This window comes from Sitophilus oryzae, unplaced genomic scaffold (assembly GCF_002938485.1).
Source record: "Sitophilus oryzae breed Bouriz unplaced genomic scaffold, Soryzae_2.0 scaffold_1396_pilon_pilon, whole genome shotgun sequence".
NCBI classification, from domain to species: domain Eukaryota; kingdom Metazoa; phylum Arthropoda; class Insecta; order Coleoptera; family Curculionidae; genus Sitophilus; species Sitophilus oryzae.
The window spans coordinates 10,165,045-10,192,750 of record NW_022146055.1 but is presented as its reverse complement, the minus strand read 5'-3'; the positions used below and the strand labels follow the sequence as shown (position 1 = coordinate 10,192,750).

Here is a 27,706-nt window from a genome sequence, read left to right as displayed (position 1 = left end):
TGGGAAATGATAAAGATGAAAATAAATTTAGATAACATTAATTTTGAATTACTATAAACATTTAAAAATTATACTGTGTAAATATAAGCTGTTTCACAATTTAATACAGCCTAATAAAACTTGCGCATTAACAGAGGCTATAATATATTTATTAGAAACTAAATATTTGTCTAATTTATTAAAATATAGTTATGTGCTGATTAGAAAAATCACTAAAATTAACATTATGTTAAATAATATAAGTGCATATATACAGGCAAATTATAAGATAATAGAAATTACAAAATAAAAAATATTTTGTACCAAATATTTGTTTTAATAAGTAAATGAAAAATATAACAAACTTATTGATTGTTATTTTAGTAATCTCTAATAATATAATTCAAGGTTTACGTATCAGATATAATATCATGTAGATTAGTACCATTAAAAAACTTTGTACTATAAACGAATATTCATATAACTACATATATTACTAAGAATATGAATCTAATCTTTCAGTATCACATTCCGGTATTTAGATAATATATTTATTCTTTGTTTCTATTCTATATACAAATTTTAAGAGAACCGCATTTTTTCAATAATGCCTGCATTATTGTGTAATTACAATTAAAGTAATTAAGTTATTTGAGTTGTACCAATACCATGAAGTAAGTGACCACAGCACCAAGAACCTGAAAATATTCAAAAAATTATTAAACAAAAATATAAGTTATTATACAGGGTGGCGCCTCCCATACGCCGCGGAGGCTCCAAATGACGCAAAAACTCAAATATCTAGGAAAATCTTTGTCTGAGGGGTAGGCTCAATAATTAATTATAATATTTTGAAGATATATAAATTCCCCATTGAACACCGGAAAAATATACACCTTGTACAGTGGGATAATAATTGTTAATAAAGTGTTAACTATTTTTTACATTTCATAGATTATAAATTTTTGAAGAGAAACTTCTTTACGCGCGCTGGGAGTAAAAATTTAAGGCCGTGACACACGAGCTAGTGCGACGAAATGCGTCACGAAAAGTGGTAACGATCGAAAAAGTGGTAAGTCAATGAGGAAGTTGAGATGGGTCTTTAAAGCGTCGCGTCGTAACTCGGGCTCTATGTGTGTATTTCGACGACGTTTCGTGCACTATGAAACCTCATCATCAATAGCGAAAAAATCGTCCGATTTAAATGAAACTTCATGAGTCGATAGATTGGACCAAGGCAAACTTGACCGTATCGACACGTGGCATAGTGACAGTTAGTTTTGCCGTAATGAATGTCAAAAGTTGATGTCGTCCGATCTCTATCAAATTTTGTGGGTAGGCTACAAGAACGGTAAACTAATAGGATTGCTCATCCTTATAATTAATAGCAATAAGAGGCAAACGTACGTTTGCCTCTTCCCGCATTTCAGCTGACAGTTGTGACATCATTGTAGTCCTTGTCATGATAGTGTGTATTATTGGTTGCCTATGGTAAAAAATAACAGCTGAAAAATGTTGAGTTAATTATTTTATGGATTTTAAAGGTGAAAAAGGTGTTTTTAAAGTTTTTAGAGCTATAGAGTGTATAAATACGTCCATTTTGTGTTATGGATTGTGACTAAGTGCTTACTAACTGCCTATGATATTGTTTATTAATTATTTTAAAGCAAAATAAGGAAGTACTCTAAAAAGAATGCCTGCGAAAGGCAATGCTGGGAATTGCTGTTCTTAAAAATGCATTATCCGAGTGTTTAATGCGATTTATACAGTTAATTTTCTATACTGCATACATACAAAGTGTTTAAATAAATAAACTAAATAATAAATGTTTTGCATACGGCAACCAATATAATACATACACTGTTATGACAAGGACTACAATGACGTCACAAAACGAGGAGTTTTGCATGCACCTGGCAGACACTTTCGACTGAATGAGCAATCCTATTAAGTTAACTGTTCTTGGGTAGGCTATGCGAGCGACAGTACACACGGTCTTGCCCTGCAACGTTGGATAAGATGTTTTGTTTACATCTTGATCAGGGGTGATGACTAAGGATTTGATATTGAAAAAAAATATGGGTCGATTTCGGCATAACTGGGGACGGGCTACAGGATGACGCCCTCGACGTTTCGAACCGATGCTTTTAAATAGACGAAATCATCAGGATTTTTCTAAATCATGAGTCGATTGGAACCAAACTCGGCATGTGGATAGAGGTACCCGAATGGAGTACTCATATGGACAGACGGTCATTTTAATACAAATTTTGTGAAAGAGAATGAAATTATTTATTAATTTTTAATGTATTACTTTTTCAGCATTCCAAACTACACTCTTTCAAACATGTCCTTCAAATCCTTCAATTTAATAGCTGTTAGTAAGAAGTTTCACTTCAAATATGCACACATGTGCATATTCAATTTTTTTTAATTTTTATTTTAAATTAAATTTTAAATATAAACAATTTAGAGAAAAGAGCATGAAAATATTTTACTTACTGAGGCAAACAGATCCAATGAAATGGTAAAAAATTTCGCCCCGGATATTGATAGAGCTTTCTGACATTGTTGACATACGATCTGAACAAACGTTTTAGCTTCCTCTGATCCGTCATACCAGTGGCAACTGTAGGCTGCTTCCATAACAGAAGAGCTCTAAAATTGCAATTTTTGAGTTATCGTTATAACGCATGATTATAAGATTGTATCGAGTAAAAGTGATTTATTACCTCTTCAATCAGACGGTTTCCGAATATGCAAAAGTGAAATACTTGAGCCAAAGAGTAGATTAAATATCCTAATGTAGTGGCAGCGTAAACGTTGACTCCATCAATCTAGAGAAATATATACATTTTTTTTTATAAATTTTTTAATTTATTAACATACATATATACATTATATACATTTTTTAATTTAACAACAAACAACAAAATATATAATGACCAAACAGTAAGTTTTGGATGTCAATACCTAAATAATTTATAAAAATAATAGTATAGAAGAGATGTATTTATGTAATATTAAGGTATCGATTAATTTTTAATAATTCTGTCATAACTATTCATTTTATATCCATTTTACTTGTATTAGTCAGTTTATTTGCATAATAAATTAATAAACTATATGTACAGTTTGACAAATATAGGAAGAGACTTAAGGATAGCACCGGTCGCGCACACGATAGAGAGAGAACGCATTCGGCGGAAGATAGATGCAGTTACGCTACGACAAATCTGATCAAAGCAAATTTGTTTGCTGTTCACTGCGCATCGAGGGGCGTCTCTTATTTTTTTTATATTTCTCACGTCTCCAGCTATACTTGTTAAGTTGTACATATAGTTTACTTATAGTTTCTACATTTAAGAGCATTAGCCATACCTAGAAACACCTGAACAAAAAATGTTAAATTTAAGGGTAAAACTACTTGGTATCAATGAAATGGTAAAGAATTTCTCCATAAAGAACATTATTTATTATTTATATAATTATATTACTTAATATATTTATTATAAATTTATTAAGATTATTTAAGAAAGGGAGATTTTCACAAATCTAATATTTGTCAGCATCCATGGGACACAGGGCACAGAATAAATTTTAATATCGCCAAAATTATAATGAAAGAAGTTCTACAATCTTCTACAATCTAATAAAAATAAATGTATTGCTCATGCATCTGTAGATGTTAGTAATGTATGGCAATCGCTTCTTTGATTTTAAATGACATAACATAACTAAACATAACATACGTAAAAATTAAAAATAATTATACAGAAAGTTTGGTTTGGTTTGACTTTTTGGTTTTACCTTATTAAGTAATTGTTATCAGGTAGTAATTGTTAATTTTGAAGTTTAACTTGATATAATGTCATTTTAACAGAATGTCAACTGTTTTTGTAGACGTATCTGTTTTAAAAAACTAAAGTGTTCTCGAATAGTTGAATTTAAATATTTTAAATAGTTTTTTTCTTTTATTCTATTTTTTCTTTTAACTGTTCGTTAGGCAAATTTGTATATCTGTATACCTAACTTCTGATAAGTAGTTTCCGTTTGGAATTAACGCAGAAGTGTTTACAAGTTCATATTAGTTTTAGTAGTTCATATATTATGAAGATAATATGTGAGATAATACAACTAAACCAGCAGATTACTAAGATAAGTATACTTTTTAAATCTAACAGCGTTGAAAATTAAATCAATTATTTAACTTGTTTTGATTATAAATATGCATAAAATGGTTCTCATAGTCTCACAAATTATGTCTGAAGGTTGAATATGATATAAGTAATATAAATAAAAATATACCTATGACGTTTACTAGATGTAAACATATTTTATAGAAGTAAATTAATTCAAGTGTTAAATGATAATGTAATACTCTTTAAATATTTAGCTTATTTTAGTACAGTTCTAATACGTCTATGATATTATAAACTTTATTGGTGTAACATTAATTTTATTTCCTACATCGCTCATTTTAATCTGTGTCTCTGTCTGTTAACTGAAGAATAATACCGTATGATCGAAAAAAAAATGGCGTCCAGTTGGCTTGGTAATGACGATCTTTGTGTTTTTAAAGCTTCAACTTATTAAAACCTCACCTCAAACCTTTGATATTTGAAAGTTACATACATAAGTTACATAAACTACACCCTCTACATAAACTACATTACATGTAGTTAATGTAATGTAGTTTATGTAGTTTTTAAAAGTAACATTTTGTTTTCCGAACCCTGCTTATATACTTTAAAATCCCGGTCAGGAACTTGGTTGGTATATCAGTTGTAAATGTTCAAAGAAGCATTCTGAATGTTTTATCAATGTTTGTAAAATTTATTTAATAATGAGCGTTTATGTAAACAAATTTGACTCACCTTTGTTGCTTCGTAGGCTAAGAGGGTAAGCATAATAGTTGCTGTTAACATATGCAGAAGAAGTGCTACCCCATATGCGTCACCTATAGCTGTTACCAATCTAAAATATAAAAGAAACGACTAATTAGATATAAATATACAGAGTGTGTGTTTAAGACTAATTAACTTAAAACTCTAATTTAAGACAATCCAAGACAAAATTTTCAATAATCAGTTAATTTTATGCGATTTTCTTCGAATGATTGTCAAGTGCCCAACATCTAAAGAAACACGTTGCTAAATCAGCTCCGTTATTGGATAATTTAAAAAAGCATAAACTTTTCTTTATGATTATTATTGCTTCCAAAATTGGATAATTATTTACTATCCGGTTTTTTACTATTTTGCAGTTTTTTTAAGAAACTACCTATACAGGCTTATAGCCTAGTCAAATCAGAAAAATCGGTGGAAAAAAATCCCACAGTTTTGAAAATGGTTTTAAATGAGTCCTCTAGGCTTGGGCTGATATGTGTCAAAAGTCCCCGAAGATAGACAATGAGCTTGAGGAGAGGGGAGGTGTTAAATGTCACTTTTATAACATTTTAGCGGCTTATATCTCAGAAAATATGGCACTTACGAAAAAATACTCTATATAGAAAATTCTCTACAAAATTGGTTCAATGCATTTTTTCATAGGTCTAGCCTTTTAAGAGTTACAGTGTTGACAAAATTAACACTATTTCTCATATTGTATTTTCACATTTAAAATAATATTAATGTCTAAATTTAACCTTTCATATTAATTGAAGTTGTATATTAATTGATGATATTCTACATCATTTCTTCCTATAGGTATAGGTGTATTATTTACGTACTTGCACTACTCAATCCATTTCGCAAATATAGTATCAGTCTTTCCTCGCATAATTTCAAAGAGTCTTAAAAGCGCATATCGTCGGTGAAACGTGATAAACTGCTAACTCCATTATTCCTAATTTTACAGGAGAGCAAAAAAACGGTACAAAAAAATATGGACACATGTAGGAAGTATTTTGATGCGTTAATATGATAAAGAGATAAGAATTTTATTTGCTGGGGAACAATAAAACTCAATATTTCGTGTTACGTCATTTTTTTTAGACACAATAGGGACATAGCAGATATTCGTCTTGCAGAAACAAGAAATAAAAATATACTTCTGGAGATAGCAACCTTTATTGTTTAAAATTTTGAAAATGGATATGAATATTACCCAAACAGATGTAGAAATAATCAATTAAATTTAAAAAAATATGATATTCATAACCATATATTTATAATATCGTCGGTCTAGAAGTAAAACATACAAGTCCAAAAACGAATAAATTTTTAATGAAAATTTTAATTTTTTTTGCATTTTAGTGAAGTAGCAGAATTTTTTTACTGAAGTAGCAGAATTTTGGACTTGACTGAATATGAAAATAATTTAAAAATTAAACTTATAATTCTTAGAAAATATGGTAGAATCCTTCCATGCTTATCCTAATTTTTATACAACGGTAGTAGACCGAGCTTGGAAGACCAGTGCGTGATTTTATTAAATTTTTATTACTTTTCTCCTTATTTTTTTAATTTTTATTAAAATTATGTATCATTTACGTGAAAAAACGTTGAAAAAAATAAAACTGATTAGGTATTATAGTTATATAGTAATGTTATTTAAACTATTTATAGCACGCCGATGAATTGCTCGTATATAGAATTTCGTGTTTCCCCTTACCTTACTTTACGGATACCCCGTATTTAGGGTCGGACTGGCCATATTATATAGATAACTATTAGGGGGAGCCCAGTCTTCGAGAGCCCCCTTTATAGTTCATTATTTATTCTTAACAATATTTGCTTTTGCATAGCATTATGGAATTTGCATTGCATGGGTTTACCTTGCATTAGGGTAGTTCCCTGATTTCTATACAGGTTGAGTCTTAAATAAGTGCAAATATGTTCAGGGCTGGTAAATCTCGATAAAAGAAACAAAATATTTTCTCTTTACCGTTTTTTCAAATAAATCCAAAACAACCGAGTCATTTCACTTTTAAAATTTCCAATTTTTTGCTATAATTTTGAGAATCATTGGATTTTCTTTCTTGTAAATTTAATCTACTACCTATATTACCATATTACAAACAAAGTATGTTTTTAAAAATTAAAAAAATATTCAATTTCGTTTTAATTCCAAATTTTCAAAAAAAAACTCACGCAAAAAAACCTCATAATCGTGTTTCATGGGTCGAAATATACTACCCTAAACTTATTTAAGGCTAACCCTGTATATAATAGGGAAAAATTGAACAAGACGTAAGGCGAAAAAATACGCAAAAAAAACATACGGGCCCCTCCTTACATTGCCACCCGGACCCCTTTGGCCTAGTGCGACCCTGGATCGACGTACTGTACTAAAAAAACATACGACTAAGAATCTGCGTGTTTGCTTTTGCGTGAACGTAACAGAAATTATGGAGTTAGCAGCATTTCGGTGGCTATTTTAGATCACTAGGAGTTAGCATATATTATTGAGTTAAAATAAAAAATGTTCTTTAATGAAAAAAAATGTGTTTGCTTTCCCTACTTATAGAGAATTTTTTCTCTTTCTAATGGCATAAAAAAACTTATTAACGTAAAAAATGGAGTTGGCAGGTTATCACGTTTCACCGACGATATAAAAGTGTGATTTCTGAATGTTCTCAACCTACAATATTGAATATAATAATGGTATCCACATACTTCCACATTATCCGTTTTAGACAAGTAATTTGTATTCAGTAAAAAAAGTGATTTTAATTTACTATTTATAATAATGCAATATCGCTTACTTTTTTAATTTAGAAAGTCCATCATATTCTTTTTTAATTTTGTACAATATTGTATCATATATTATGAAATTTAAATTACCAAAAATCTACATTATTAAAGATAAAGTTCATTATAAAACTTTTAAATTGAAGAATTTTATGAAGGTATTTCTTATTTCCGACACAAAAATTAATTCAGAAACATAATAATTCACTATTATTATATAAATGTATTATTATTTATTTTGTTTCTTTAATATATTATATACATAATGTCAGTTTTGATTCTTTTAATTACACAAAGGTATCAAGTAAAGCAAAATAAATGAACAGAGAGCATTATCCTTGTTAACAAATAACTTGTGCAGTCAAGGAGTGATTTATGTGAACGCATCATGTCTAAAATTTATAAAATCACCCCAAGTAGCATCTATCTGACTTCGAACTAAATCTGACCTGAAGCGACGTAAGACTTTGTGCAAATTTAGGTCGGTTGCTCGTGATACGACCTGTGACGTCGCTTTCCTATTAAAAGCGACGTCGTTGGATCCGAGTCGGTAAATCCAACGATCTGTCGATGTACAAAATAACAACGTACCATTTTTATTAATTTCCCAACGTCGTTCCCACGTTGGCTTGCACGACGTACATATACTTGAACTAGCCCGACGTCTACCCGTTGTCCGAATAGGATACGTCTCACTGATAATCCCTAAACTAATGTCCAATTATATTTTGTTGTATTTTATGTTCATATTTATAACCTAATTTACGTATCTCTATTTATGTCCGTAAATTCAACCCATTAAGTAGCATTTGCGACCTAATGAACATCATGAACATAACCTAATAAAAAGTTTTTGTAAACAACCTTAAATTTTTTATTATGCCTAAAAAAACACTAAAAAGGCATTTAGACATTCATCTACATTTTACAGAAAGAGGTCGTGGCTTTTGCAAAATAATAATAGTAGTAGTGATGTCCCACCCGTAAATGCTTTTTATCCGGAAGAGATGCTGCATTACACTGGTGCATCTTAATTTCATTTTTAGCTTAGGATACCAGCAGACCCCATCCTCCTCCGACATGTGAGGTTAGGCTTAAAAAGTGGCTGCGCATTTTTTTAACGAGAAAACAAAAACTAAAATATAGTTGCACAAATCCACAAATCACTGATACGCAAAACGCAAAGTGAGGTTACGTGGCGTACGTTGGAATTATATACGTCATAATACGATTGCCGGTTGTCCGGTTTGATGACTTCGGTCGTGTGAGACGACTAATGTTGGAGACCCGGTCGGAATTGGTATATTGGTAGTTCATATTAAGTCGGACACAGAAATCCGCCATTCTTAACACGTATCCGATTGTCGGCCATTTTAAAATCGTTTTTTGTTTTTAAAATTTATATTTACATTTCGATTTCTAGTAGAATAATATTGATAAGGTTGAGTTTGGGGGGAACCACAGTACAATTTTATGATTAAACCAGCTAGAAAATTAAAAAAATATTTTGCGATTTACTTTTTTATAGATATTTTTATTTCATAAATCTACCTAATTTGGAAGGCGCTCGTGGTTTTCCGGAGTATTTTAATCAGATATATCAAGAAAGTGACTTCCTTTGACAAAACTGATATCTGGATTAATGATTCAGAATTATTATAATATGAAATTAAATAAGCACTTATAGTTATATTCGAGGAGTGATTATGAATCCATTTGTAATTAAGTAGTTTGGTTAGGTTTTTATGTATTCTTGGTAGCGAATATGAAACCAAACGTAACGTAAGTGCTTAGCGACGAATTTTAAGTGACTAAAATCCAACGTAATATGACGTTGGTAATTGGTAGAATTACATTCCCTATTAGGTCAGATACCGACGTCGAGGCGACCCGAATCTGTATTCGCCATTTAGGTGCAAATAAGGGTCGTCAGGCGGTCGAACCGACGTTGGTACCCGACGTCGGGTTTATTGAACGTGACGTATACCCGACGTTAGATAACGTCCAAATGCTACTTGGGACAGTATACTCTAAAAGTTATACTTAATACTTAAAAAATCATGATATCGTACTTCTTCAACGCTATTTGAGCTATAAACGTGCAATGAAAAAAAATGTGTTTGGTACGGATTTGGAATATGCCATTTGATTTAGTATCGAAATTTATGAAGGGCATAGTTCGGAAACCATAAGTCCGGGAACAAAAATGTATAGAATCATTTTTATAGAGAATTTTATCAGCTTTATTCGTATATATAAAGCGTTTTTCGGTAGATGTCATAGTTTCCGAGATATAAGCAAAAAAGAGTGAAAAAATTGACATTTAATTCCTCCCCACTCCTCGAGCTCATCGTCTATCTTCGGGGACTTTTGACACATATCCGCCCAAGTCTAGAGGAATCGTTTAAAATCATTTTCAAAACTGAGGGAATTTTTTCTACCGATGGGCCTATTTTTAACTAATTTGACTGGGGTATATGTTATACTGAAGATTCAATTTCAATTTATCTATTGATTAAGTTTTATATTGGTCATTAGTAGTGCTTATAAAAGAACTAATTTATACTTTTGCTAATACTCTTCGTTTTTTATTTAGAATGGGAATTTTAGCACATGTTCGGTTTCCCCTTCAATTTCAGCTCCGTTATTAAACATCGATTCCTTTTATATTTTATGCTTACGTATACCTTGATATTGAAAACTTGAGGACAGCCAATCCGATATTAGATTATAACATCAAATAACTCTAAAATTAATTATTTAAGACTAAAGGGTCATTTGATGAAACTAAAATATTATAGCGTAGTTTGAAACTGAAGAAAATAAAATGTTAAAATGATCTCTTAAAATTGGGTTGCTTTACAACACATAATGTAGGAGTGAAAAATCGAACAAATATTTAAGCACACAAACTTCATTGTTTTTTTATAGAGCTTATTAAGTGCAAATATTTTTAGGGATGGCATAATTTGCCCCACTGGTTTTTATTCGCGAAAAAATGTTGAAAATATTGTATTTTTTTAATTGTCCTGTTAAACTATAACTTATTGGTAGAAAAAAAATTAAGTAGAAAACTGCGGGAACTCTAATATTAAAAAAAATATAATATATATTTTTTATATTTTTAAACAATATAAGTACATAACTCGGCTATATTAGACTTATTTGAAAATGCAGCGAGAAAGTAGATATTTGTATATACTGGGTGGTGCATCGTCGTTTGGAAACATAGGAAATCTCATGCAAATTTTGAACTGTCTAAATATTATCTCCTCTGTTGATTTTACAGCAAAATCGTAATTAGGTTTTTAAAGGTCTGCTTATGCTGAATATGTGTGCTAAATTTGAACACTTAACAAGGCGATTTTAGCTAATTTAAGAAAATCTGCATTTTTTTTTAATTAAAACTGAATACGCAATAGTGTATGCCAGGCAGATGCTAACATACCTTAAGTTGGCAATCTATAATTTCGTGAATGCAAAATTGTGTTTTTATACTTTAGGCTTTTTCCTAATTCGAAAAAGTTTTAAATTACAAAAATACATTTCGGGGACACTAACCTTTTATTTAAAAATAAACATATTTCTTTACATTCAAAACATTCAGTTTTAAGACACTCTGTATACATAAATTAAAATTATTGATTTTTAAATTATTATCAGCAAAACCAGAGAAAATCAGACGGCGAACAGAGATCATAGGTGTTAGGTAATAGCTTATATACTACCGTTCTCGAACGTTCACAAAACTTATATAATAATAGCTTCTCTATACCGAGTGTTGCATCGTCGAGCGGGACATAGGAAATCCCATGTAAATTTTAATGGGGTCTATGTAGGTTTATTGAAGAGCACTAAAACCCACATTCAAAAGAATAACTTTAGATATTTTTGATTAGCCCGTTTACGAGTTATCACCGATTTCTTTTTAAATATTTCTCCTTTCTTATGGCCCTGTATTTACTTATGAGCACCGGTCAAGGTAAAAAATAACTGTCAAATGAAGTTGTCATTTCAGAAATTTATCTATTTAGTGCTTTATTATTATTATTATTAAAAACTCATACCTACATCGAAAATATTAGCCATGAATTACACTACCGAAGAAAAAGTATTGATGATTAAATGGTATTATCAAGGAAATAGTTATCAAAAGGTGTCGGACATGTTTGCTGCTCTGTATCCGAATAGACCGATACCTGGAAAATCTACAATCGCAAGGAATATTCAGAGATTTGAGACCAAAGGTACCCAAATAAATAACTGCAGATGTGAAGCAAGGCAGGAACAAAGAGAAGATGCAAGAAATGATACCGATTTGGAAGTTCTATTGTGCGTGGAAGAGACATGACAATGGCATGAGAATGGCATGACATGACAATGGCATGACGATGGAAAGATCAGTTCAAGAAAAATTGAGGATGAAATAGGAATAGATCACACTACAGCGTTTCGAATTTTGAAACGACATAAATACTATTCCTTTAAATATGAAAAGCACCAAGAGCTACGAGATGAGGACGAAATACGGCGGCAGGCGTTTTGTTTTGATATGATGGAAATAGCAAACACGGATAGGGAATTTTTAAAAGACATATGTTTCACTGACGAATGCACGTTTACCTTAAATAATGAACCCAATGTTCAAAATTATCCAATATTATATATTGGAACGAAGACTCTACTACTCTACTATAAAACAAATACTCGAAAATCATATTTTACCTGCTTTACATGATGCCGCTAGGGAAAATCAGGAAGTCAAAAAATCAGTACCAAATGGATGGCTGCACGCCACATAGTACCCTGGCTGTTCGGGAATATTTAGACAATAGTTTTAACGGAAACGTTATTGGCCTAAATCATACAGTAAATTGGCCAGCAAGATCTCTTGATATTTCGCCAAATGATTTCTTTCTCTGGGGCCATTTAAAAAACAGGATATACAAGGATAAAAAATACCCAAATCTAGGAGTTAAAAAATGCCATTTCTGCCAAATGCAATAGAATTTCAGTTTACCAACTAGCGAATGTAACAAAAAAAAATTATGATCGCCTGGGTTGTTGTCTAGCAGTCAATGGAGGAATATTTGAACATGTTCTTAAATCTTAAAGTTCTAACAATTTAAGAGTACCTAAATTAATAAGTTATTGAATATTGTAATAATACTATAATTTACATTGTAATTGATTACTTTATTTTACTTTAATTCATTTTAATTGGTATTTATAAATACATCTTTAAGATTTCCGATGTAGGAATGAGTTTTCAATAATAATAAAGCACTAAATAGGTAAATTTCTGAAATGAAAACTTCATTTGACAGTTATCTTTTACCATGACTGGTGCTCATAAGTAAATACAGGGCCATAAGAAAGGAGAAATATTTAAAAGGAAATCGGCGATAACTCGTAAACGAGCTAATCAAAAATATCTAAAGTTATTCTTTTGAATGTGGGTTTTAGGACTCTTCAATAAACCTAAATAGAATTATTCTCTAAAATAATTAGGGAAGTCAACAATTGACCCCATTAAAATTTACATGGGATTTCCTATGTCCCGTCCGACGATGCAACACCCGGTATAGCGTTTAACGCCTTGGGAGTAGCAAGGTACAACTTGCTATACTAGAGTCGTTCGGTATACAAGGAAGGTAATGTGGCTAGCACTACGCTTCAACCGCCTATTATTACCTCAGGATTGTGAATCCCAAGTACTCATCTAAGGCTGAGTCGACCCAAGTACCCAAACTATTTTTATTTAAAAAAAATAGTCGGCTGATGAAATGCCGGGTGTGGGATCACAAAACTTACAAACCAAAAAAAAAACGTCAAAAAAATATTTTTTTTGGATTGTAAGTTTTGTCGCAAAGAATGTTATTAAAGGGAAAGCAAATGTTTCCTCATTATTTAACTAGTTTTAACTAAAGCATATTATTTTGTTTTCCTGTTATAATATTCTGTTCTAAAGTATTTCTTATTTATTTGATTTGACAATGATGATATATAACATGTGTGTATTTTTTAATGGATTCGATTTATGCTGTGAATAATTGCAGTTTAACGGTAATCTAAATACAATCGTTTACTGTCCATTCGTGTCGATATTTTTTGTTCAGTGTGACAATAAGAGCCTTGTTGAATGTACTAAATTTTTCGACCGTGAATGGGCGAATATATTAGCTCACAAAAGAGCAAACAAAATAATAAATAGAGTAAATCATAGAATAACTCAAAATCTAAAGATATTTGCATAGAACCTTCAACTTTAACTTGAGTTCCGCAACCAGGGCATTAGTACCTGTGGGTGGGGACCCGCTAAACTGACGAAAACCTCTTCCGTTTTGAATGTAATAAATGTGACATGTTTGTGAATGTATTAAACCTCAAATCTTGGTGTGAAAGACAGTACTTTTATTATTATTATTTTTATTTTATTAAAGTACATAACAGCATAGATGGATTCTTTGGAATATTGATCAAGGTTTTCTCTGCCTTGCTTTTTTACATGTGAATTCCAGGCACTCCTTTCATTTCATTTAATAAAATAAGTAGTGCTATTTACAAATTTAGGATTTGATTTACATAACCTATTCTCCTCAAATTATGCTCAAATTTTCCAAAATATTGCTTCTGTCAAGCGCATCCGAGGTAAGTCTCAATAAAAATACTTTTAACCCAACGTAGGTTCCTTTATTTCATTTAAATTGTTTGTTATACAGTTGGCCAAAAATATTACCTCTTCAACTTTGTTGAACGAACTTGGGTTATTAAACTACAAACCTAATTATGAGTTCGCCGTAAAATTAACAAGGGAGCCAATATTTTGACAGTTCATAATTTGCATAAGATTTCCTATGTTTCTAACGACATTGCACCACCCGGTATAATTTTTTAATAAAGCATTTTTGAATTGTTTATACCTTACAACGTGCTTATGCCTTTCTACCCAGTACTTAATGGCTGATCTGACCATAAGCTCTTGCTTCTTGCTAAGACCGTTTGGTCCAACGCCACCACCTCCTTGTCCAAAAGTCTGCAAAGCACCGCTTCTAAAATTCAAATTTCCCAATTCCTGCCTTGTGCTGTAAACTCCTTTTAAGTTTAGTTCATCATTTTTGGGATTATAGTCTACGAGAAGATTTATTTGTGAAGAATTTATATATTATGGTGCGTGTTATTACCATTTTCTATCAAGTTATCATGAGATGTAGCGCTGGGTGATTTAAATAAATCCGCACTTTTGGGAACATACGTATCCAAAGAAGCTGATAATTCCTAAAATGTTGTTATTTGTCATTTTATACAGGTTGTTTCAAAAAATATGTACCATCTCTTTTGGGGAGATTCCTCGTGTAAAAATAACATTTATTTTTTATATCAACATAGATCCGATGCTGCTTTGTTTCGTAGTTACATCGGGTTAGTCATTCTCTAGTTTTTCTATGGTTTTTTTTCAATTAATTATAATTTTCTTTCATATTTTTAGCGAATAAAAATTCGATTTTGGGGTTAAAAGTTACCATAAGTGCTATATATTTTAATGATAAAAAATGTCGACATTGACTTTTTTCTTTTGTTAGCAAAATACACTCAGATGCAAAAAAATAAAGTGTTATACAGGGTGTCCCAGAAATAAGTGCAAATATTTTAAGGGGTGGTAGATCTCGATAAAAGAAACATATTTCATCTTTATCGTTTTTCTAATAAGTCCAAAATAACGGAGTTATTTTACTTTGAAAATTTCTAAAAAAAAATTTGCTAACATTTTGAGAACCACTGCATCTTTTCTGGATTTTCTTTCTTGCAAATTTAATCTAAAACCTATGTTGCCATATTATCAAGAAATTATGTTTTTTAACTAAAAACTAAAAAAAAATCCCAAAAAATTTCGAATTTTCAAGATTTTCTTTTCGCAAAAAAAACCTCACAGGCGTGTTTCTGGGGTTGAACTATACTACCAGTTAAAATATTTGCACTTATTTCTAGGACACCCTGTATATTTTTTTTAGAGCAATATTAATAATTTTTTTGAAAAGATATATAAATATATCAACTTTAATTCGTAAATTCTGTTTTTTATAAATTTTAGTATTGGGCTTTATTTTACAGGGTTTATCGAATTGTTGTTTATTACCTTAATTTTAAAAGACCCTGTGCAATAATTTCGTGAGCAAATTTTCCTAAAACAATATTTTTCTCTCAGAACCATGTCTCCTGAGTATTTACTTTTTTATCTCATGTTGAGTAAGTAAGTAAGTAAGTAACTTACTTACTTATCTCATGTTCACACATGCTTTGGTTCATTTTTGAGAGCGACATGAATTTGTCACCTACAACTCATAATTTTTTCAATTATCATTACTTTTTAATGTTATTTTTCTATATGACAAGGTAGCTTTGTTAACTATTGTCGTAATGTCATATTAAGCTGCATTGAAAACTCTATACTAAATTTAAAAAAAAACGTTAAAGAGAACGATACATTCCCGATACAGTTTTAATGAACATTAATAACTATAACAGAACTAACGATATTAAAGAAAATATACAAACTGAAAAATATTGCCAACCTGAGCTGCTATAACTGCCTATGGACGTTCGTTCATACTACCAATGAGGCTATACTGCCGGTGAGGCTATACTGCCAATGAGGCTGTACTATATCATATTGCGTTATTTTTTCCCATTTTTTTTTAAGGACCAAGCAAAGTTTATGAAGCTGGTGCCACTTCGCAACCTCTAACCTCCATACCAAGCTTTTCCAAACCTGTTCTATAGGGACCAGATCTGTCGAATATGTTGGGCAGTTCGTAGGTATATATAGTGCACAATAATCACCAAAGCCACCTCGTCGTATTGAAAAATAACATCAAAAAGGAATAATAATAAAAAAGTGTAAATTGTTGGTGGCAAGTTCATTTCGCTCTTAAAAATTAACCAAGGCATGTATTGGCATGACACAAAAAAAGAAAATGCTCCGGAGACATGATCCCGATCGAAGAATAATGTTTTAGTAAAATTGGCTCATGAAATTATTACACAGGGTGTTTCAAAATTAAGGTAAAAGCAACTTCTCAATTAACCCTGTATAATAAACTAAATAGGTACTAAAATTTATTAAAAACTGAGTTTACGAAGTAAAGTTGATATATTTGTATACAGTTTGCTAAAAAAATCATGAAAATAGGGCTAAAATGTAAAAAATACTTATGAAACTTTAAATTTCACGAAACATTTTTGCGTTGCGTTTTTTTTTACATCTGATTGTAGTATAGGCCATTTAATGTCTATTTAAAAGTTGTATCTTAAATAAATAATATCTTAATCTAAAATTAATAAATTATTTATTTAATCCAATTTTTTATTAAAATGACGATATCAAAAAAGTATCTATTATGAAGGAAATTTTGTGTGAATTTGGAATCCATGTTGATAAAAATTATACAATAATTATTTCTAGTAAACTGTAAAATATATACAAATTACCATTAAAGGCTTCATTATTTCCTTAAGATGCTGCAGTTGTTCACAGGCAAAAATCAACCACGAACAGAACAAACTGTCAAGGAGATTTGCCTGTAGAAGTGAGAACAAGACATAATATATTTGAAATACCTACAAAGAATTGTTTGCTGTTTTATTCAACCACTGGGTATAATAAATTATTGTATAAGAAAAATATTAAAAATATTACCAACGCTATATAATAAGACATTCCAGACATCGCGTTGAAAGGATACCATGATTTTATTAATAATCTCGGAATTTCTTCTGGTATAGTTTCGTTTTCATTATTAGGATCTTTTACGAAATGAACACTGTCACCCACGAAAGTAATTCCAGACCATGCTACAAAGTTATGGTATAATTATCATTATTAAACTATACAGAGTCCGGCAATAGTGCGTCGGGCATCTGTAGCTCCTAGAATAAAAAACTTGAGAATTTTGTTTAAGTGCAAACCTAAAGTATATACTAGGATGTATTTTGAGGAAAATATTTTAACTTCTATAGGGTGGCTCAACAAAGTGTAGGTGGATTGGGATGATTTTTTTTAAATAAAACACTCTGTATATTATTGCATTTTTGGGTTCCTTTCAGATCATTTTACATCCTAAGATATGAGTAAATACATTTCGATAGTTTCAGAGATATTATCAAATAAATAAAAAAATATGTATTTTTCAGCTTTTCTTAAAAAAATATTACAAATACAAGAACTGTCCTGATATCGAAACTATATTAGGTATTTACTTTATATGGTTTATACTTACTTTGCTATAAATATGGTAATCGTAAATCATTCGGATATTCAATATTCTACGCCAAATTTTCTAAAATAGAAATTATTTTTTATTCGTTTATTTTTGAAATACCCATTTAATAAAAAAAAAATAATATACAAAAATTATTTTATATTTTAGAATGTTTGACGTAAAATTTTGAACACCCTGCATGATTTAAGATTACGATATTTATAGCAAAATAAGTATAGTCGATATAAAGTAAATACCTAATATAGTTTTGATTTCAGTTCCTGTATTTGTAATAATTGTTTAATGAAGTTTAAAAATATGTATTTCTTTATTTATTAATATCTCTGAAATTGTCAAAATATATTTTCTCATATCTTAGCATTATCTAAAGTGATTTGAAAGGAAGCCAAAAATGCAATAAAATACAGGGGTGTTTCATTTAAAAAAAAATTATCCCGATCCACTCACACCTTTTTGAGTCAACATATAGAAGTTAAAATATTTTCCTGAAATACATCCTCGTACATATATTTTAGGTTTGCATTTAAACAAAATTCTGAAGTCTTTTATTCTAGGAGCTACAGATGCCCAATGCACTATTGCCGGACTCTGTAGTTTTATTACATTTTACCTCCTGCCGAAAATATTGTTCCTATCATAATTATATAAAGTAAATTCCTCATTTTTTTCAGTGCTAATGCATGATATCTGTTATTCGATTCAACAAAAAGTGGATGACTGTTGGCTTGGTTCCAAATTCCTAAGGTTCTGCAGAAACAATTTAATATTATCTTTAGTAATGAGTAAAGGTACATTCAGGCTGAGAGCGTCGAGCGTCGCGTCGCGTTTGCGTCGCGGTCGCGTGTCGTAATGGAATCAATTCACTTAACTTAAATTAGACCGTTCAGGTAGACAGCGTCGCCTTTGGCGTTGCGCTAGCGTCCGCTGAGCGTCGAGGTTCGATTTCAATGGGGCGTACGCGACGCGACGCTCGACGCTCTGAGCCTGAATGTACCTTTAGTAAATATTGAGACGGTACCTGTAAAATAGTTTAGATCTTGCAGCGAAGTAAACAAATTTGGTAAGACAGTGAGTGAAGAACAATATTGTGATGGTATTTGCAGCTAAGTCGTTTACGTTGTCTTTCTCCACCACTAAGTTGCCAAATATGCATCTAAAATTATATTTTTATAAAAATCAGTTTACGTACAAGGGTAGTTGATTAATAAAATAAGGTCTGAAATATTACGCAGTAATAAAATGACAGCAAATTTTATAATTACTTATAGCTTATATTATTTATCATTACTTACTTGCAATTCTATAAACTACAAGAATATTTTTTATATAGCGGGTGCGTCTCAAAAGTGGCTCACCCCTATAACTTTTTTATTTTTTCAGATAAAACAATGAGATTTGGTATGTTAGTATATGACATAAATTAGGATTGATTAGCATATTCAATTGTTTTCAGTTACTTCCGGAAATGACTACAACTTTTGGTTTTTAAATGGCACCCTCAGTATTTTTTTAGTTTATTTGATAGAAAATGACACTCTAAATCGAATGACATATCATATGTCAACTTTTGACATTTTCGCATATGGTTTATTTGAAATTGTAACATGTGGTTCGTAGCGACAATTTGACTCGAAATACCGAGTGTGTGATATCAAATTATTCGTAAAAAATGCTTTTTCCAAATTTGCTAATGAGCCACCCTCGTTTCATTTGAAAAAATTGAGATATGATTAAAAATACGATTAGGGCAATTTTTAACCGACCAGGACAAGGCACTAAAAACATTAGACGATCAAGTCTATTTATCCAAGGCTCCTTGATTAAAAATTAGTTTTTTGACACAACCATGGCACTCTAGATTGAAATTTAAAATACAATTTGTTTTTGAGTGACTATGTCAAAAGTTGACGTGACATGTCATTCAATTCTGAATTGAATGTGAGTGTCATTTTCTATCGAATAAAGTAAAAAAAATCATTTCCGGTGAATCCGGAAGTGACCGGAAACAATTGAATGCGCCAATCAATTCCAATTTATGTCATATACCAACACACCAAATCTCGTTGTTTTTTTATGAAAAAATAAAAAAGTTATAGAGGTGAGCCACTTTTGTGACGCACCCGGTATACATATATTTTTAAGCTTCTTTGGAAACATTTTTTGAAAAGATACAGGATGAGTCATAAATAATTTAGGGGTAGTATATTTCGATCCTAGAAACACGATTATGAGTTTTTTTTGTAAAAAAAATTGAAATTTTTTGATAATATTTTTGGATTTTTTTTTTAATTTTTAGTTAAAAAACATAATTTGTTGATAATATGGCAACCATAGGTAGTAGATTAAATTCACAAGAAAGAGAATACAGAAAAGATCCAGTGGTTCTCGAAATTTTAGCAAAAAATCATTTTTTTTTCGGAAATTTCCAAAGTAAAATATCTCGGTTATTTTAGATTTATTTGAAAAACGGTAAAGAGAAAATATGTTTCCTTTATCGAGATCTACCAGCACTGAAAATATTTGCACTCATTTAAGACTCACCCTGTATAACTCAATATCTAGTAACATAATAATATCGATGTCATCATTTCATACAGAACTGCAACACATTTGGATCTATCGTACGATCTACCGGATCCAAAAAGTCTCTCCGGCTGAGCATCAACTCAGACAAAACCGTGGTAGTGCCATTCACCAGAAAGCGAAGTCTGGAAAACTTGAAAAGAATTCATTTAGATGGAAAGAAAATACTGCCATCACAGTAAGTCAAATATCTGGGAATAAGCCTGGATAGTAAACTTCTCTGGAACAGGCATATTAAGAATTTTACTAGCAAAACCACAAAAGCTCTCATGGTATGCAGAAGACTGGCCAGAAACATTTTGCGCTGGATGTATACCATGATAGTAAGACCCATGATTACCTATAGAGCAGTTGTTTGGTATACAAAACTAGAGCAACGGACAGCAAGGCAAAATCTGGGAAAAGTAGAGAGACTGCATCCCAGGTGCCTTGAGAACATGTTCAACAGCAGCAATGAAGATCATCGTAGACCTAACGCCACAGCACATTGTCGTCGGTAGTGATTAGAATGGTCATTTTATCTTAGATAGGAACTATCGAAAACAGGAAATAGCCATCAAGCCATCCTATCCGATAGTCAAGCAGCATTAAATGCCATCAACTCAGTAACCGCCAATTCGAAGTTGGCCAAAGAATGCCTAAAGAAGCTCAAAAAATTAGGCAAAAAGAAAATAAAGTCCTTCTACTCTGGGTGCCTGCTCACCAAGGGATAGAAGGCAATGAAAAAGCAAATGATTTAGCAAGAAAAGGAGCGAACACTCCACTAACTGAACCAGAATCGTTCTGTTTTTTAAGCGGGAACCAATTGAATCCGGAACTGAATAATATGGAAGACTCCATCCGTAACCTGGAATGGACGTCCTCCAACGGTCTAAGACACTTGAAAAAGTTCCTCAGAACTTACGACGGAGATAAATCAAAGATTTTCCTTGACTTAAGTGAAAACAATCTTCGGATTTTCACGGTGTTTCTAACAGGACACCGGCTCCTCAACGTAACACCTCAGTGGGCTGAAGCTGAGAAACAACGGCGAATGCAGATTCTGTGGGGAAAATGGGGAAACACCAGAACATCTTATCACTGAGTGCGTCGACACGACGGACGACCATGAACTTTGGTACGGCAGATGTCGAGAATGGAGAGCTGGCCTCTGTGGAGCCGTCTCAGATATTGGCTTTTGTTAAGAAGTTATATGTGATAAATACTTCTTATTTTTGCTCTCTCCGACTTACTAGATTGCCATATTTAATAATAATATTATTAGATATACCTAGGTTAGATTATAGGTAATTATAGCTATGCCTTCGTGTAATATAATATAATAATTAATATTATTTGTCTACGTTACTTACCCGTATTGCAATAAGACGAACAAAAGATGCACGCAAGGATAACCTAGTCTGAGGGCATGCAGAGCTCCAGAATTATCTGCATGATAATTTAGCATAAAATGTCCCGAAGCTTGAATTAACCTAATGTTTGGCATTAGGTCGGCCACCAGGCCCGTCACTTTGAATGTGTTCATCATCTAGTTTTTATTGAAAATTACCGAAATGTTATTTTACTCTTCTAAAGCAATTTTTTATAAATATAAAAAATACAAAAACTAAAATTTCATGGAAATTGAAATCTCAGTTTAAAGATATATTTATATTCTTTAAACTGTGTTGAAATAATGTGTAGTTAAAATATATACCAAATATTGTTATCTGAATTTAAGCAGAATTTTCTAATAAAGACTTTTTAAAGAAATTTTTATTCTACAGGGTAGTTCTAATTGTATTCGGAAAACTTCGGCAACATATTCTACAAATTCCTAAAATGATTCGTTTCGGAGATACAGGGTGTAGAAGTTCCATTTATATTTGGATTTTTTCAAATAATTATTCTTTCTTTCTGTAATGAACTAACTTGATATTTGGATGAAAATTAGTGTTTGGGTGTTTTTTGACATACGAAATTTCATTTCGATGTTAATATGACTTCTCCTTGTAGAGGTCGCCTTTTATATGGTTTTGAACTGTTTTGAAAAGTAATAAGATTTCGTCCGTATTTGTATTATTACTACTGAGTGAAAACATAAATAATATTTCCGCCGTTTTTTACGCAAAATAGTTTATGTGGTAAAAAGTTGTACGAGTAATAGTTCTAAAGATATTTGAAATCGAAATCATTGACAAAATTTAAACATGATGACTAGATAGTTATTAGAAATCTGGAATTTTTTTGTGCTAAAGGTTTAACAGAAACATAATTGTTATAGGAAAATTTGTGATTAATTAAAAAAATAAAATAAAAAGTTCCCAAAATTTTCATTTCAGACAAATAACTGATGTCTAGTCAATATATTTATTTTTTAAAAAATGTCTATACCTATGTGGCGGATTCATCTCTCCAAAAAATCCTAGATGGGTATTTCGCCACTGCATTTTTAACAGAACGTCAATGGTTTTTGTAGACGTATCTGTTTTAAAAAACTAAAGTGTCCTCGAATAGTTGAATTTAAATATTTTAAATAGTTTTTTTCTTTATCCTTGGTATTTTTTTGCTTCCGACGCGACGGCGGATAAACTTTCCGAAACGGTAAGCATTTTTTTGTTCGTTAGACAAATTTATATATCTTTAAACCTAACTTCTGACAAGTAGTTTCCGTTTGGGATTAACGCAGAAGTGTTTACATAAAATGGCGAAATACCCATATAGAATTTTTTGGAGATATGAATTTATTTTTTGACAGTGGTGACATGTATTTTCCAAAAATCTTGAAAACGGTTGCTCGTAGAGATTCTTATCAAGAGACATTTTTTACGTAAAAAACCTGGAATTATATATTTTTTTTACTCAGTACTTTAATACAGGTACTGGCTGAAAATTATTACTATTCAAAACAGCTCAAAAACACGTAGGTGGTGTCCCTTACCAATAGGAATCATATTGATATCAAAATCAAATTTTCATGTCAAAAAACACCCATACACTAATTTTCATGCAAATATCAACATTAGTCTAAAAATTATTCGGAAAATATCGAAATAAAAATTACATTTCTATACCCTGTATTTCCGAAACTAAGCATTTTAGGACATACATTTATACAAATTGTTTTATTTATACATATTTTTATCTGCAGAATATGCTGGCGAAGTTTCCTGAATTCATTTCGGGTTACCCTGTATAGGAGGAGGAACTAAATATTAAATTGAAAGAAATTAAATCAAAGAATATTTTTGTAGTAGGAAGTTATAAATATGATATCCACTTCTCAAGATAAAGAGTTTTTAAGTATTTTTTACGTTTTTCGGGAGACTTAGTGAACTTTACTTGCAAATATTTTGAAATTCGATGTAGACGAAAAACTATGCTTAAATTTAGATCACTTTTTTATAGTTTGCTGGATGCAAGTAAACAAATTTATAGAAAGTCTTTTTCATATATGTATGTGTCGAACATTTACCTCTCTACTGTTATACTAAGTGACAACAAAATCGTTGCGATTGCTATTTTACTGCTTTTTGTCTAATAATAATTTTATATGGGACAAGTTCATGAAACTCACATTTTCCATAAAAAGTATCGCTTGCTAAATCTATTTTAACCGAAAATCCAAACGAAGAATTTTAATAGCCACTAGGTATATTTTATCCCATAATTTGGCACATAAAGCTTAAAGTTCTCTTTTTAATTGCGGTGTGGAATCTTGGATCTACAGGATCTACAGGATCCGCCTGCAGGATTATTACGCTCATCACGTAGTTAATCAGAATTTAATTTTTACATATTATATTTATGAATAAGGGAATATACTTTTAACAGGGTGCCAATCAAAAAGTTGCTTTATTTGCAGCAACTTTTTGGTAGTCATGATTAGTGTTGCACAAGACAAGAATTCTTGTCTTGAAAATCAATTTCTTGTCTTGTCTTGAAATTCAAGACAAGAAATTTTCAAAGTCTTGTCTTGCAGATGTCTTGAATGGCAAAGTCTTGTCTTGTCTTGCGAGAGTCTTGAAATTTTTTGTCTTGAAAAATTTTACATTCTAACAAAAAGGTAATAATATTTCTATATTTTATTTCATAGAAAGAGTCGTATACAAAATGTAATATGGAAAAATGAACAACAACGATGCTAATTTTAGCAAAAAAAATCTTAACGGACCGCAAACGAACTACGTCAACTCGCCCGTTTGACGAAACAGGATTTGTTACTTTTATTTTTTATGGTATTTATTTTATTTTTTTTATTATGGAAGATTGGTTGGAAAAGTTTCGACATAGGGTGTACGGAAAGGTCATGCTAGAGTGTACTATTTGCACTATTTAATACTACTTTTTGTTCGCGGAGCCATTTCGTGCATGAAAAGTAGTACCAAATAGTACGAATAGCGTGCTCCACGAACGCACCATTAGCTTCAACAACCGCTAGTTTTTTTTTATAATACCATTATACCAATATAATTTTGTGTATAATACCCTTGTTTATAAATTCATATACAAGGATAATACTAATTACCAATATACGGTTTGTTGCCTCGACTTTATTTTATTTCATTCTAAACTCTAAAACACTGGCTATGATAGAAAAAAATCACATCACTGGTCAATATTAATGCCGGGTTTATACAACATTTGCATAAGTAATCATAATCACAGTCTTAATCATCGTCATAATCACAACGCAATTTTAATGTGCGTTTAGAGAATATTTTCATAATCATAATTTTTCATCAGTGAAGTTGGATAACATAATTAAAGGCTAAGTTCATCGTAGATGTCAACAGGTTTATAAGAAGTGGATAGTTTAACTTTCATGATGACTATGATTGTGATTACGACTATGTAAATGTTGTATAAACCCGGCATAACTTGCGCAAAGACTCACTTAAAAAAATGTATCATTTCCAACTTTCAAGAAATCTTGAATTCAAGAAATCTTGCAAGAGTCTTGAAGTTTCTTGCATATTAAAGTCTTGTCTTGAAATTCAAGACAAGAAATTTTGAAAGTCTTGTCTTGAATTTCTTGCAAGAGTCTTGGTCTTGCAAAACTTTTTCAAGACTCTTGTGCAACACTAGTCACGATTCAAAGTCGTTCCTACTATTTTATACTAGGCCGGCAACAGTGCATTGAGAATTCAGAAGCAATTATTTGAGTAAATTAGTGGTTTCAATTACACTTTATACTTTTTAGTTTACGATCATTCTTATGTTTAAAAAACACAATTAAAATTAATATAATATCCTGGCAACAGCTGGCTGTAATCAGTTGTATCCATAGAGAAAGCCTAATATTTAGCTTTTGAACAGTAAGCTTTTGATTTCCAGCCACAATTTCTTTTGATAGTTAATGAAAGGCCAAAATACCATTCCTTTCAAATTTTGAACTATAATTATTGTAAAAGTTTAAAGTTTGTTAACTTTTTCGACTAATTGAAAATTACTACCACTAATTTTGACGTTTTGAATGCTTACATTGAAATTAGAGGGACACATTTCTATTCTAATTAAAGCTACTAATTTTTTTCACTAATTTGGAGGTTCTGAATGAATCTTAATTGAGAATTACTACCACTAACTTTGACTTTCTAATTGAAAGTAGAGGACTACTTAACTTCTACACTAATTGAAACCACTAATTTGTTCCACTAATTTTGAGGTTCTGAATAAAGCCTAACGAACACTAATTTCGATGAAAATTTCGAATTTATTAGACAAAAATCAATAAAATAGTATGTCTGTATAATGATACTGATTTCTATGAAGCAAAAAATGTATATTTTCAATTAACTATTTGTACTTAATTAAAAATCACGGAAATGTTGTGAATCTTACTTTGAGGCCGTTTCTTTTTCCGTTAACTTTAAGCGGTAAATAAAAGATTTAACAGTTCATATCACTTCAGAATCGTCTCGCACTGCCCACTCCATTCACAACTCAAAACAAAGAATAACAAGAGTTCGAACAGTTACTCTTGACAATAACATTATAGAGTTGCCGATTTTTCAATGTCTGTCGTGGACCAATCGGAAACCTTGATAATTTTGCTTGGGTGGAGACTCTAGATCCAATGGCTTGATAGGTCCAGTGGCGGTGTCAAAAAATCCGATTTAAATTTTAATAAGACATATCTGCAGGAAAACCTTATCTTATCCAATATTTCTATTTTATTAATACCGTATGATCGAAAAAAATGACGCCCTTCCGAAATCGATGCAAACGACGATCGATGATATTTCCCTTATAATTTCACATACAAAATGACAGCTATATTCATTTGCGACCCATCTCTGACGCCGGATTTTTTTTTCACATAGCATAGTACATTGTACCATATGATCGAATAAAAACGGTAAAATATGTTTGCTAAAATTTTTTTTTTCGAATTTAAAACTATACCATTTAAAAATAATTATTTTTACTCAAATAAAAATAAATTAGAACCTTCTTAAGGCCAACAGGCAGTAAGCGCCATTAAAAAAATAAAGTAATACAGGGAGGTTTTTGAAGGGAGTATGAGTAGCTACTTAGTACGTATACGGTAGCTACAGGTATAGCTCGTTACCATCTATTGAAAATATTTTCTATAATAATTTAGATTTTCTAAAATATTTTCTATAATAATTTAGATTTTCTAAAATATTTTCTATTCAATATGTATTTTGAGTCCAACAGTTAGTTATACCAATGCGACAATGATTAGAATTGTCATTGACGGAAACAGTGCTGGGAGAATTTTCAGGTCAGGGGCTTGGAACACCCCCAAAAAGAAAATTCTACTTCCCCAACTCCCAGTGGATGATACCAAAAATTTACAACTTTGAGAAACACCTCACTGTAGTATTGAGTGATAAAAAGGATTGGAAGGAAGAAACGTTTGCTCAGCATGAAAAAGACCATACCATAACGTGGTATACTGATGCTTCCAAAACCAAAGCAAGGACAGGGATAGGAGTACTTGGGCCGAAAACTAAATACTCCAAACCAATGGGCATCTACCCCAGCATCCTTCAGGCAGAAATTTACTCTATAATATTTACTCTATTACTATTATCGAAAGATGCGTACAATTTATCTTAGATAGGAACTATCGAAAACAGGTAATTGTCATCCTATCCGATAGTCAAGCAGCACTAAACGTGATCAACTCAGTAACTATCAATTCGAAGTTGGTCAAAGAAT

The 27,706-nt window shown here is 31.2% G+C and overlaps 1 protein-coding gene across 1 annotated transcript; it reads right to left on the bottom strand.

Moving 5' to 3' along the window:
• LOC115876024 (odorant receptor coreceptor) lies at nt 1-26,449 on the bottom strand. The gene is made up of 12 exons (XM_030891693.1): nt 26,360-26,449; nt 21,889-22,064; nt 18,972-19,106; nt 18,564-18,700; nt 17,371-17,525; nt 17,163-17,291; nt 14,858-14,951; nt 14,597-14,804; nt 4,857-4,956; nt 2,712-2,816; nt 2,482-2,637; nt 1-677 (listed from the first exon to the last, which is right to left on the bottom strand). Exons 2-12 carry the CDS (start codon nt 22,062-22,064, stop codon nt 627-629), a joined length of 1,446 nt encoding a protein of 481 aa, XP_030747553.1. The 5' UTR covers nt 26,360-26,449; the 3' UTR covers nt 1-626.
• Between the last annotated feature and the right edge of the window lie 1,257 nt (nt 26,450-27,706).